At 41.4% G+C, this 13,343-nt stretch overlaps 1 protein-coding gene across 1 annotated transcript in view; it reads right to left on the reverse strand.

Annotated features, from left to right (window-relative positions):
- Nucleotides 1-13,343, reverse strand: part of cmtm7 (CKLF-like MARVEL transmembrane domain containing 7) — a 48,719-nt gene that overhangs the window by 16,485 nt on the left and 18,891 nt on the right. Inside the window, exon 2 of the mRNA XM_039737174.1 lies at nt 8,006-8,179. Coding sequence (XP_039593108.1) covers nt 8,006-8,179 — 174 coding nt within the window. The remainder of the gene's footprint in view (nt 1-8,005; nt 8,180-13,343) is intronic.

A 13,343-nucleotide genomic window follows, 5' to 3' on the forward strand; every position in this document is an offset into this window, starting at 1 on the left:
TTTAAATCACCTGTAGCTCGGTACACATATACTACATGACCTCTACTGTCTGCTTTCGGGGGGTTGATTTTTATTACTCTTTTTATTTTTATTTTATTTTATTGTAGAATCAACTCTCGGCAGCAGACAGCAGGGTTACCATGTGTACCTTTTCATATCTTAAATCATTCGTGAGGCAAATTGAAGACTTGAAGTGAAATATTAAGAAAAAACATACTAAGTAATTGCAACACAAACACGACTTCATCAGTTTTAACGTGAAAAGATGTCGATGAGAGAAGAGAAGAAGCGGGCCGCTGGGGTGGAGGAAACAAGAGCTGCCCAGGAAACAGCAAGCGCATCAACCTCTGAGCAAACGAATCGTAAATGTACAGAGAAAGAGAATGAAAACTGGAAGTCAAGTGTATTCACTGCACGTTATCATGCACTGCGCCGTTACGACAGGCAGATAGATAGATAGATAGATAGATAGATAGATATGAAAGGCACTATATGCTAGATAGATAGATAGATAGATAGATAGATAGATAGATAGATAGATAGATAGATAGATAGATATGAAAGGCACTATATGATAGATAGATAGATAGATAGATAGATAGATAGATAGATAGATAGATAGATAGATAGATAGATAGATAGAGTGAGTCATGGCCAAAATTATTGGCACCCATGGAATTTTCCCAGAAAATGCACCATTTCTCCCAGAAAATTGTTGCAATTCCAAATGTTTTGGTATACACATTTATTTCCTTTAAGTGCATTGGAACAACACAAAAAACAGTGAAAAAAAACAAATCTGACATCATTTCACACAAAACTCAAAAACCGGGCTGGACAAAATTATTGGCACCCTCAACTTAATACAGTGGAACCTCAGTTTATGACCATAATTCGTTCCAAAACTCTGGTCGTAAACCGATTTGGTTGTGAACCGAAGCAATTTCCACCATAGGATTGTATGTAAATACAATTAATCCGTTCCAGACCATACAAACTGTACGTAAATATATATTTTTTTAGTTCTTAAGCAAAAATATAGTTAATCATACCATAGAATGCACAGCGTAATAGTAAACTAAATGTAAAAACATTGAATAACACTGAGAAAACCTTGAACAACAGAGAAAACTAACACTGCAATAGTTCGCGCTATAGTGCTAGGAACCACTCGTTAAAAACACTTTTTTTTTTTAATGAGTTTTAAGCACAGGGAAAAAAATGAACATTTGAAAAATCCATAATTTAATAAACCACCAAGTAACATTGCCACAATACACGCTATGAACCGATCGCTGTAAACAGAACTGAAAACAAAAACAAGCCTTTTCTACCTTATGCGTCCAGCCTTCCCTCTCTTGTTTGCTCTCTCGCTCGCTCTCTCTCTCTCTTTCGTGTGTGCGTGTGTCTCTTTCGAGAGCCTGGAGCGCCTGTGTGTGTGCCTCTGTCTCGTGTGCCTCTCTCCCGCGCCTGTGTGTGTGTGTGTCGCGCTCTCCCTCTCTTGCTCGCTGCACAGGAAATGCACAGGGAGAGGCTGAACATGTACAAACCTAAAGGGAAACTGGCTTGTTCATATATCGAATGTGTGGTCGTGAACTGAGGCAAAAGAACTTTTTGGTTGTAAACCGAGTTGTACGTGTACAGAGACATTCGTGAACTGAGGTTCCACTGTATTTGGTTGCACAACCTTTGGATAAAATAACTGAAATCAAGCGCTTCCTGTAACCATCAACAAGCTTGTTACGCCTCTGAACTGGAATTTCCGACCACTCTTCTTTTGCAAACTGCTCAAGGTCTCTCAGATTTGAAGGGCGCCTTCTCCCAACAGCAATTTTGAGATCTCTCCATAAGTGATCAATAAGATTTAGATCCGGACCCATTGCTGGCCACTTCAGAACTCTCCAGTGCTTTGTCTTCAACCATTTTTGGGTGCTTTTAGAGGTATGTTTGGGGCCATTGTCCTGCTGGAACACCCATGACCTCTGACACAGACCCAGCTTTCTGACACTGGGCCCTACAATGCGCCCCAATATCTTCAGATTTCATGATGCCTTGCACACAGATAAGGCATCCAGTGCCAGAGGCAGCAAAACATCCCCAAAACATCTTAGAACCTCCACCATGTTTGACTGTAGGTACTGTCTTCTTTTCTTTGTAGGCCTCATTCCGTTTTCGGTAAACAGTAGAATGATGAGCTTTACCACAAAGCTCTACCTTGGTCTCATCTGTCCACAAGATGTTCGCCCAGAAGGATTTTGGATTCCTCAAGTACATTTTGGCATACTCCAGTCTGGCTTTTTTATGTTTCTGTGTCAGCAGTGGGGTCCTCCTGGCTCTCCTGCCATAGCGTTTCATTTCGTTCAGATGTCAACGGATAGTTCGAGCTGACACCGTTGCAACCCTGAGTCTGCAGAACAGCTTGAATATGTTTTGAAGTTGATTGGGGCTGTTTATCCACCATTTGGACTATCCTTCGTTGCAGTCTTTTATCAATTTTTCTCTTCCGTCCACGTCCAGGAGATCAGCTACAGTGCCATGTGTTGTGAACTTCTTGATTATGTTGCGCACAGTGGACAAAGGAACATGAAGATCTCTGGAGATGGACTTGTAGCCTTGAGATTGTTGGTATTTTTCCACAATTTCTGTTCTCAAGTCCTCAGACAATATTCTGCTCTTCTTTCTGTTCTCCATGCTTAGTGTGGCCCACTCAGACACAACAGAAAGGTTGAGTCGACTTTTGTCCATTTTAACTGGCTTCAGGTGTGACTGCTATATTGCCAGCACCTGTTTCTTGCCACAGATGAGTTCATATGCTTGAATTAAAACGATTTACCCACAATTTTGAAAAGGTGCCAATAATTTTGTCCAGTCCATTTTTTGAGTTTTGTGTGACATGATGTCAGATTTGGCTTTTTTTCTCTGTTTTTTTGTGTTGTTCCTATGCACATAAACATGTGGATACCAAAACATTTGGAATTGCAACAATTTTCTGGGAGAAATGGTGCATTTTCTGGAAAAATTCCAGGGGTACCGATAATTTCGGCCATGATTGTAGATAGATAGATAGATAGATAGATAGATAGATAGATAGATAGATAGATAGATAGATGGATGAAAGGCACTATATACCACAGACAGACAGAGTCACAAACATGCGCTTGGGAGTCAACCAAAGGGACCAGGAAACTCCAATTCCACGCTAGGCCAGGGGGAGGCGGGGTGCACTAAACCTTTCTCTCTTTTCTCTCTGCAGACCAAATACGAGAAATCCTTCCTGTCGCGGCCCCAAAGACGTCACTTCCTGTGAACCACCTCATCCTCCATACTTAAAACAGTTCTGTTTTGGACTCTAACCAGTACACATTGTACTCTACTTTAAAGCCTTTTGCAGCCAGGGAAACTATACGGGTGGGTGCCCCAAAGCTTCCTTGTGTGTCCGGCTGTTTCTTTCAGAGCATCAACAGCAGCCACAGAACGTAGCAACAGACGTTTTATATTGATATATGTGTAAAACCATTACTTTGTGTGCTTTTCAGAAAACTGAGTTTTTGGGAAAAATATTCAGCCCTCAAAACACCCTCCACCTCCCAATGCCACCGTACATTTATATCAGTTAGGGCGGTGCGCCTTTCCTATGCTCTTAATTAGTTCAAACGCCATGGATAACGTTGGTTCTTGATGATAATAATCTGCAGATAATCTTGTTTAATCAATTCAGTCCTATCTCTCTATTATAATAAGAAAACCCTGGGACAAGATGAGACTTTTTAGCCTGGGACGAGACGTGACTTTTTCAGAGAGATAATTTCAATTACCGCGAGACCAAACTTTGTGCCAAGAGATTCAACTACGCCAGGGCCGGAAAAAAAAAGACAAAGAGTAGATGACCAAGTAGAACGTCGCAAAGAATTTAAAAACGGTGTGGTACACATGCAGAGCAGGTTAGAAATAATGGAAGTACAAAAATTTGAAAGTCTCCAAAAAATGACAGTAAAGATCGCATTAGCACAAACAAACGAAAATTATTACTCGGCGGAATAATGGAACAGCGAAAAGAGATTGAATATATCGTTCGGATTTAAACTTTAAGTCAGAGACTTGTAGATCGTCTAATTCGTGTTGCCATCAGGGAAAAGTAGTGTTTCTTCCCATTGAAAAGGCCTATCTGCAAGTATTAAATGTTGTTTGGTGAAAGCAAAATGCGAAGCGGCTGGCGCGTAGCGCAGGCCTCGGGGATGGTAAACGAAGTGAGCAGGGGGCAAAGCCCCCTAGTATGCACCAATATAATTTTATATATTCTTTATTTCCAGAGAATTGACCTTTTCTGTCTTCTATTAGCCAACTTCCCACAAGCACCAGGAGAGGGCGCTGCTGTGTGAGCTGTTTGCCTGTGCTGGTGTCGCCCCTGTCGTTTGTTGGGCACGTGAGAGGCTGTGAAATGAGTAAAATAGAGGAAAACATACAAAATACACAAATTCAAGCAAACTGCCCTCAAGGAAAAACTGAAACAGGTAACTCATTCCCAGTTGAAGTCGCACAGGGCGTTTCTCCGTTTTTAAGATAGACGAGTTTGAAAATTCGCTTTTCAATGGGAATATTTTGAAACTTTAAACTTTGTACTGTTTGAGAGAACTGAACGAAAACGAAAACGTCCCGACAGATTTCTCTGAAGAGTAAAGTGTGTCTCAGTTAAACTGGTCCACCCTTGGGGTCAGACAGACAGACACTGGCCTTCGCAATATGTATGTCGTGCATCACATGAGAACACACCTAAAAAATGCATAAAAAATATTAACCCTTCATACAGCACCGGTAACGGTGCTGCTGCCACCATTTTAGGTTCTTGATTGGCACCAATTTAGCACCGTTATTAGGTCTGCGTCTCCGCTGTGATGGAAACCGGGTTTGTCAGCAAGCCCCTAATCCTTAAACACGATTACACCAAGTCCCGGGTTCAAATAATGGAAGGTTTATTAAATAATTCCTCCACAAAGTCGCAAAAATAAACAACTTTTCTCTCTACAGTACACCTCTCCTTTTACCACCGCACTGCCATCCTCCAGGCAAGTGTTGTTCTACGTCCTCTCAGCTCAGACTCACCTGGATATGGGAGTGCGGCCCCTTTTATTACGGACCGGGGAGTCTGGGTGATCGCCCGAAGGAAGTACTTCCAGGTCAAATGGAAGTCAAAAGTCAAAGTGAACATTATTGTCATCCCAACCATATACAGTGGTGTGGAAAACTATTTGCCCCCTTCCTGATTTCTTATTCTTTTGCATGTTTGTCACACAAAATGTTTCTGATCATCAAACACATTTAACCATTAGTCAAATATAACACAAGTAAACACAAAATGCAGTTTTTAAATGATGGTTTTTATTATTTAGGGAGAAAAAAAATCCAAACCTACATGGCCCTGTGTGAAAAAGTAATTGCCCCCTTGTTAAAAAAGAACCTAACTGTGGTGTATCACACCTGAGTTCAATTTCCTGATTACTGCCACACCTGTTTCAATCAAGAAATCCCTTCAATAGGAGCTGCCTGACAGAGAAGTAGACCAAAAGCACCTCAAAAGCTAGACATCACGCCAAGATCCAAAGAAATTCAGGAACAAATGAGAACAGAAGTAATTGAAATCTATCAGTCTGGTAAAGGTTATAAAGCCATTTCTAAAGCTTTGGGACTCCAGTGAACCACAGTGAGAGCCATTATCCACAAATGGCAAAAACATGGAACAGTGGTGAACCTTCCCAGGAGTGGCCGGCCAACCAAAATGACCCCAAGAGCGCAGAGACGACTCATCCGAGAGGTCACAAAAGACCCCAGGACAACGTCTAAAGAACTGCAGGCCTCACTTGCCTCAATTAAGGTCAGTGTTCACGACTCCACCATAAGAAAGAGACTGGGCAAAAACGGCCTGCATGGCAGATTTCCAAGACGCAAACCACTGTTAAGCAAAAGAACATTAGGGCTCGTCTCAATTTTGCTAAGAAACATCTCAATGATTGCCAAGACTTTTGGGAAAATACCTTGTGGACTGATGAGACAAAAGTTGAACTTTTGGAAGGCAAATGTCCCGTTACATCTGGCGTAAAAGGAACACAGCATTTCAGAAAAAGAACATCATACCAACAGTAAAATATGGTGGTGGTAGTGTGATGGTCTGGGGATGTTTTGCTGCTTCAGGACCTGGAAGGCTTGCTGTGATAGATGGAACCATGAATTCTACTGTCTACCAAAAAATCCTGAAGGAGAATGTCCGGCCATCTGTTCGTCAACTCAAGCTGAAGCGATCTTGGGTGCTGCAACAGGACAATGACCCAAAACACACCAGCAAATCCACCTCTGAATGGCTGAAGAAAAACAAAATGAAGACTTTGGAGTGGCCTAGTCAAAGTCCTGACCTGAATCCAATTGAGATGCTATGGCATGACCTTAAAAAGGCGGTTCATGCTAGAAAACCCTCAAATAAAGCTGAATTACAACAATTCTGCAAAGATGAGTGGGCCAAAATTCACCCAGAGCGCTGTAAGAGACTCATTGCAAGTTATCATAAGCGCTTGATTGCAGTTATTGCTGCTAAGGGTGGCCCAACCAGTTATTAGGTTCAGGGGGCAATTACTTTTTCACACAGGGCCATGTAGGTTTGGATTTTTTTTTCTCCCTAAATAATAAAAACCATCATTTAAAAACTGCATTTTGTGTTTACTTGTGTTATATTTGACTAATGGTTAAATGTGTTTGATGATCAGAAACATTTTGTGTGACAAACATGCAAAAGAATAAGAAATCAGGAAGGGGGCAAATAGTTTTTCACACCACTGTACAGTGGAACCTCGGGTCACAATCGTAATTCGTTCCAAAACTCTGGTCGCAACCCGATTTTTAGCTAAGCGGAGGCAAGTTACACTCCAAAACACAGAGGTAGACCAACTCCTCTCTCCTGACGTCACACTTCCTCCTCCCCTCGACCCGCAGCCTCTGTCTCGGATTTGTGCAAACTATGATTCGTAGTGCGATGAGAGAAGTCGCAAAATCAACCGGAATGTTCAAGCAAATTCTAGAAAAAAAAACCTGATCTAAATCCGTGAAGTAGTTCTCTCGTTCGCTAGCTAAATGGAGGTAAGGTACACGCCCCTCAGCTGGGGTGTGAGTGAGGAGGGCCCCGTCCCCCTTGGCCTGCTGCTGCGTGTCTCCTAGATTTGAGCAAATAAATCGATACCACAACCAAACTATGATACTTCGCATGATGACAGAAGTGGCAAAATCAACTGAAATGTTCAAGCAAATTCTAGAAAAAACCCGATCTAAATCCGTTAAGTAGCTCTCTTGTTCACTAGCCAACCGGAGTTAAGGAGCGCCCTGAGTCGGACGTGTGAGTGAGGAGGTAAAACCCCACTCCCATCAGCTTGCTGCATGTCTCCGAGATTCGCGCAAATAAGTCGGTGCCACAAGTGAACTGTGATACTTAGCATGATGAGAGAAGTCGCAAAATTAACCAGAATGTTCAAGCAAATTATAGAAAAAAACCCTATCTAAATTTGTTAAGTAGTTCTCTCGTGAAAAGCAGACAGACATACAGAGAGACAGACAGACATTAGATTTTATATGAAGAAGGGGCCTAAGTTGCCCCGAAAGCTTGCATATTATAATCTTTTTAGTTAGCCAATAAAAGGTGTCATTTTGCTTGGCTTCTCTATCTCTCTCTATATATTATATATATATATATATATATATATATATATATAAAGAGAGAGAGAGAGAGAGAGAGAGAGAGAGAGATGTATACCTGACAGATCGCAGTCCGAACTGTTAATGAAGCAGCAGGTCAAAGCTTTGACATCACTGACAGTTTAGGCAAAGAAGGTCACGTATAGTAACTTGTCATTACAATTACTGCATATTTACAACAGGGGGCACTGTTTTGTTTTTTAACTCTGATAAGTACTTTTCTGTCTGGCACACACTAATAAAAAGAAAAAGAAAAGAAAATGAAATCACTTACTATTAAAAGACAGTTGACTTGGGTCAGCTTGGTGTGAAGCCGGAACAGGTGCATGAAATAGAATAATATAATGACCACAAGAAACCACACTGTGACGACCTGAAGGACTTTGTAATTTGAATAGATGGAAAATTCAGAGGTGTGAACACAGAGGAAGGAAATAAGCAGAGTCACCTAGAAGAGATAAACAGAATTATTAAAGCAGCAGCAACATCAAAGTTTGGTACATTTAATGATCCCGTGCATCTAATTTTATTTTTCCAAAAAGACACTGACCGGCACATCCAAATTACATTTGGAAAAAGTGACAAACATGTAATGCTGGGGTAGTTATAATTTAAGGAGGTCCGGATAGAGAAAATTTCCTCATGTACAGGTCTGCAGCATCATGTTTAAGTTGCATTATAATTTAGTTATACATTACAATTTATTTACAGTGGGTATAGAAAAGAATCCCCCCCCTTTGAAATATTCCCATTTTTTTTTGCTTTACTGCCTTAAATGAAAACACACAAACCAATATTTCACAGTAAATCTGAACACCTTTAAATAACTGAACGCATCTTCCCCTTTCTTTCCCCTCGTAACCCGCTGCCTACATTCTCTTGTTCAGTGAGACCAGTGAGCTCTTGCCTGGTCTGCCAGGATTTTAAATCTGATCTGGAATGGTGTCAGTGCCATCCTCATGCATGTGTGAAGATTGTCATCACTGAATGTTTTTTTTGTGACATCCCAAAATCCACGCAGCTCTGAGGGAACACTCATTAGCGAGTTGTTGACCAGTAAATTAATGTGTTCAAATCCTCGTTGACTGATCATAATTGGCTTTTTGGCGATCGTAATGTAGCCTAACTGGCGGATTTATTGGGGAACTTTTCTCAAAATGCAATTCTATGCTTAGTTTCATAGTGGCATTTCACATTCAGGGCAGCAGTAGCTCAGTCGGTAAAGCGGGTTGTCCAGCAATCGGAGGGTCGCAGGTTCGATCCTGGCTTCCAGCATGAGAATGCAGCTGTTGTGTCCTTGGGCAAGACACTTAACCTACCTTGCCTGCTGGTGGTGGTCGGAAGGATTGGTGGCGCCAGTGTTCGGCAGCCTCACTTCTGTCAGTGTGCCCCAGGGCAGCTGTGGCTACATAGTAGCTTATCATCACCAGCATATGAATGTGTGTGTGAATGACTGTTGTGTTGTAAAGCGCCTAGGGGGGTTCTTGAACTCTAGTTAGGCGCTATATCAAATACAGGCCATTTACCATTCACACTTTTAAGCAGGGCCAACGTCTCAGAGCAGATGAGACCCAGCGGTATTGAGCTTCCTACGGGAAGTATGAACATAAATGCCTTGGCCTATTCTGGATTAAAAGTATGGTTTTCAGTGTCAACCTTCCACCATTTAGCAAAAGCCATGGTACATTGACTCACAATTTCACCACTTTTCTCTCTTTCGTCTTCTCACTCCTTTATATTTTTCTCTCCCTGTGCCAGCTGTTTTCACGCGGAATGCAGGCGCCTCTATTCAGTGAAGGCCCGCCCTACTCTGCCTGTAATTGGCTGACATTTTTGCCTTCACCTTGACCAATCTCAGTCTTCATGCTTAAACCCAACCCATAAACATAGAATAACTAGACGCCTCATGACCAGCAGAATCGTACGTCAACGTCGCTGCCATACACTGTGTGCACAATTATTAGGCAAGTGAGTATTTTGACCATATCATCATTTTTAATGCGTATATTCCAACTCCAAGCTGTATTAACTTGAATGCTTATTGGATTTAAGCACGTCAGGTGATGTGTATTTGTGTAATGAGGGAGGTGTGGCCTAAGGAGATCAACACCCTATATCAAGGTGTGCAGAATTATTAGGCAGCTAGTTTTCCTCAGGCAAAATGGGCCAAAAAAGAGATTTAACTGACTCTGAAAAGTCAAAAATTGTAAAAAGTCTTTCAGAGGGATGCAGCACTTTTGGAATTGCTAAGATATTGGTGTGTGATCACAGAACCATCAAACATTTTGTTGCAAATAGTCAACAGGGTCGCAAGAAACGTGTTGAGAACAAAAGACGCAAATTAGCTGCCAAAGATTTGAGAAGAATCAAACGTGAAGCTACCAGGAACCCATTATCCTCCAGTACTTTCATATTCCAGAGCTGCAACCTACCTGGAGTGCCCAGAGGTACAAGGTGTTCAGTGCTCAAAGACATGGCCAAGGTAAGGAGGGCTGAAACCCAACCACCACTGAACAAGAAACATAAGTTGAAATGTCAAAACTGGGCCAAGAAATATCTGAAGACAGATTTTTTTCAAAGGTTTTATGGACCGATGAGATGAGAGTGACTCTTGATGGACCAGATGGATGGACCTGTGGATCAGTAATGGGCACAGAGCTCCACTCCAACGTGGAGGTGGGGTACTGGTATGAGCTGGTATTTTTAAAGATGAGCTAGTTGGACCTTTTTGCATTGAGGATGAACTCAAAATCAACTCCCAAACCTACTGCCAGTTTTTCAAAGACACTTAAACCCTATAGAGAACTTGTGGGCACTTCTTAAACGCTAGATTTACGGGGGAGAAAAACAATACACCTCTCTGAAGAGTGTCTGGGAGGCTGTAGTCACTGCTCCACAAAAAGCTGATCGTCAACAGATCAAGAAACTGACAGACTCCATGAATGGAAAGAAAGGCTTATGACTGTTATTGGAAAGAAGGGTGGCTATATTGGTCATTGATTGATTGATTTATTTTTTTGAAATGTCAGAGATGTTTATTTGTAAATTTTGAGGTGTTTGCTTATTATTCTCACTATAACAGATGAAAATAAACAAGTGAGATGGGAAAATGTTCATTTTTCCTTTAGTTGCATAATAAATCTGCACACTAATAGTTGCCTAATAATTGTGCGCACATATGTATTCCCTGATGATGTTCACACTCACATTTCCGTTGTAAAACATTCAGGTTTCAGGTTTATTAACATTTTGGATTGACTGATAGCACTGTGTTTGTTCCATATTAAAATTAATCCTCAAAAATACAACTTGCCTAATAATTCTGCACTCCCTGTATTGCGAGTGGCACTGCTGTGGTGTAAAGTAATGGATAAGATGTCTCACACATGTTCTGCTTGGGACTTTACAAACCTCTGTACGCTCCAAACCAGATGCCGGGGGATTACATTTCATAGGTAAGGCTTAACAATTGTTTTGGTTATATTTCGCCATTAGAAAATCCCGTTTTATAATCTTTACTTTAGATACACCAGGCTAAGCTAGCAAAGCTATGCATTTATGTGCTCAAGTGAGCCTCCAAACAACGTTTTGGCTCAACGTATTTAGTCACTAACTATGTAGATTGTTGTTAGCTGTTAACATTTCTCAAACTTGATGTTTTTTCTCAAGGAGCACATCGAGGAAACACAGTTTGAAATTGACAACCATCATTTTATATTCATGTCTTTAGTTGTGTCTGTCTTCCAAACTAAGGCTGCGCCATACTGCCAGACTGAATACTCTCAAATTAAAGGATCTGAGTGAGCGAGAGGAGTGCAAGTCTGTAGGAGATCAGCGAGGTTGTGGAGAGCTTTAAATGTTAAGAGCGGTATGTTGCACTGTATTCAGTAGTTAACAGGGTGCCAGTGAAGTTGAGAGAGAATCGGTGTGATGTGTTCAGTGGATTTAGAACAGCAGCTTATTATCCTGGCAGCAGAATTTTGAAGAAGTTGTAAGCGATGGATACGTTTTTGTAGGATGCCAGATAGAACAGCATTACAGTAATCTACAAGTGAGGTGACTCGGGCATTAACCGATACTTCAGTACTGTGTTGCGCAACAACAGGACGAAGTCTAGAAATGTTTTGGAGATGGAAGAAGGCAGCCCGAGAAATGTTACTTATATGGGAGGAATTATTTAATAACAATAATTATAATTATTATTATTTAATAATTGCCATTATTAGTGTATAAATGGTGTGGTACATGGCCAGCCAATACCCCCAGGCTGCCAGATGGAGCCCTCCCTGTAGCATAGAGGTGCCCCGAATTCCAGCAGGGCATCATGGACATTGGAGTGTTTATTCACAGCCCTGCTGGATACCATGGGGGCCGCCAGAGGACACTACAGGGAGAACCAAGGACTATTTGCCCTACACCGGGCTGAAGAAAAGTATTTTTTATCTGACCCAGAAGTGTTACCAGTCACATGGACAGAGAAAGAAGAAACACTTCCAGGTCAAGGACTTTAAAAAGGACTGTGGGAGATCCCAGGGTTGAGCTGAGTCGGGTGGCAGGGTGACAACGCGTCTGGGAGAGTGGAGGATTGATTATTGATTGATTATTGATTTGATTTATGAGTATTGTGGAGTGGAGGGTGCTTTGTGCACTGTATAGTTCAAATAAATTTAATTATTGGACTTTTAACTGGTGTCTGATCTGAGGGTTCAAGGGGACGACAGCGCCCCCCTATCTGTCACAATGGATATAAATAATTGCATTTAAACGATTTGCCAAAATCTGTTGTATGTAAACAATACTGTTTTAAATGTTGTTTTTTCATCAGAAAACCCGCTTTCCACGTCTGCCTGTATTAGTTTAAATGGCACTTTTGCCACTCGCAATACGGCTGACACACTGACGTATCATTTCGACTAGAAAACACAGTGAATGCGGCGTCTATCTATATATGTCTATGAACCCAACCAACTCGAACCCACGAAGGCAACAAGTACTGGCCAATCAGAGACACGTAGGCGGTCCCTTTCACTGAGTAGCAGTGTAGAAACACTGTAAGAAAAGAGTCGCCAGTAAAACTAAATAAAACTCAATGATATGTCTCTTCTGGGTCCGGACCCGGACCGCGGTCCACCTATTAGTGACCTGCGATGTAATGTGAACAGTCTGTAAATCTGTGAATGTCAAATTTCAGAAATGTCCTTTTTGCTGCAGATTTTCCTTTTTCACACACGTGCGATTAGGAGGAAGCTGAGTGGACCAAGTGGAGGTAATTAGCCGCCAGGCCAGGGGGTGACAGGGTGCATTAAACCTACCTTTGTTATCTCTGCAGGCCAAATATGGGAAATAATACATTTTATTTATACGAGGCGCCTTTCTAAGCACTCAAGGACACCAAACAAACAATAAATAAAAAAACACATTATAAACTTAAAACATCAGATAATATAAAAAATCAAACCAAACAAAGCCACTGTAATAATAAAGAAAAAGTCATTTTAAACAGATGGGTTTTAAGTTTACATTTGAAGGTTGAAAATGATTCGATATTTCTAAGCTCAGTAGGTAGTGAGTTCCAAAGTCTGGGAGCAGAAGGGTTGAACGCGCCGCTCCCC

Source organism: Polypterus senegalus, chromosome 15 (assembly GCF_016835505.1).
Source record: "Polypterus senegalus isolate Bchr_013 chromosome 15, ASM1683550v1, whole genome shotgun sequence".
Classification (NCBI taxonomy): Eukaryota; Metazoa; Chordata; class Cladistia; order Polypteriformes; family Polypteridae; genus Polypterus; species Polypterus senegalus.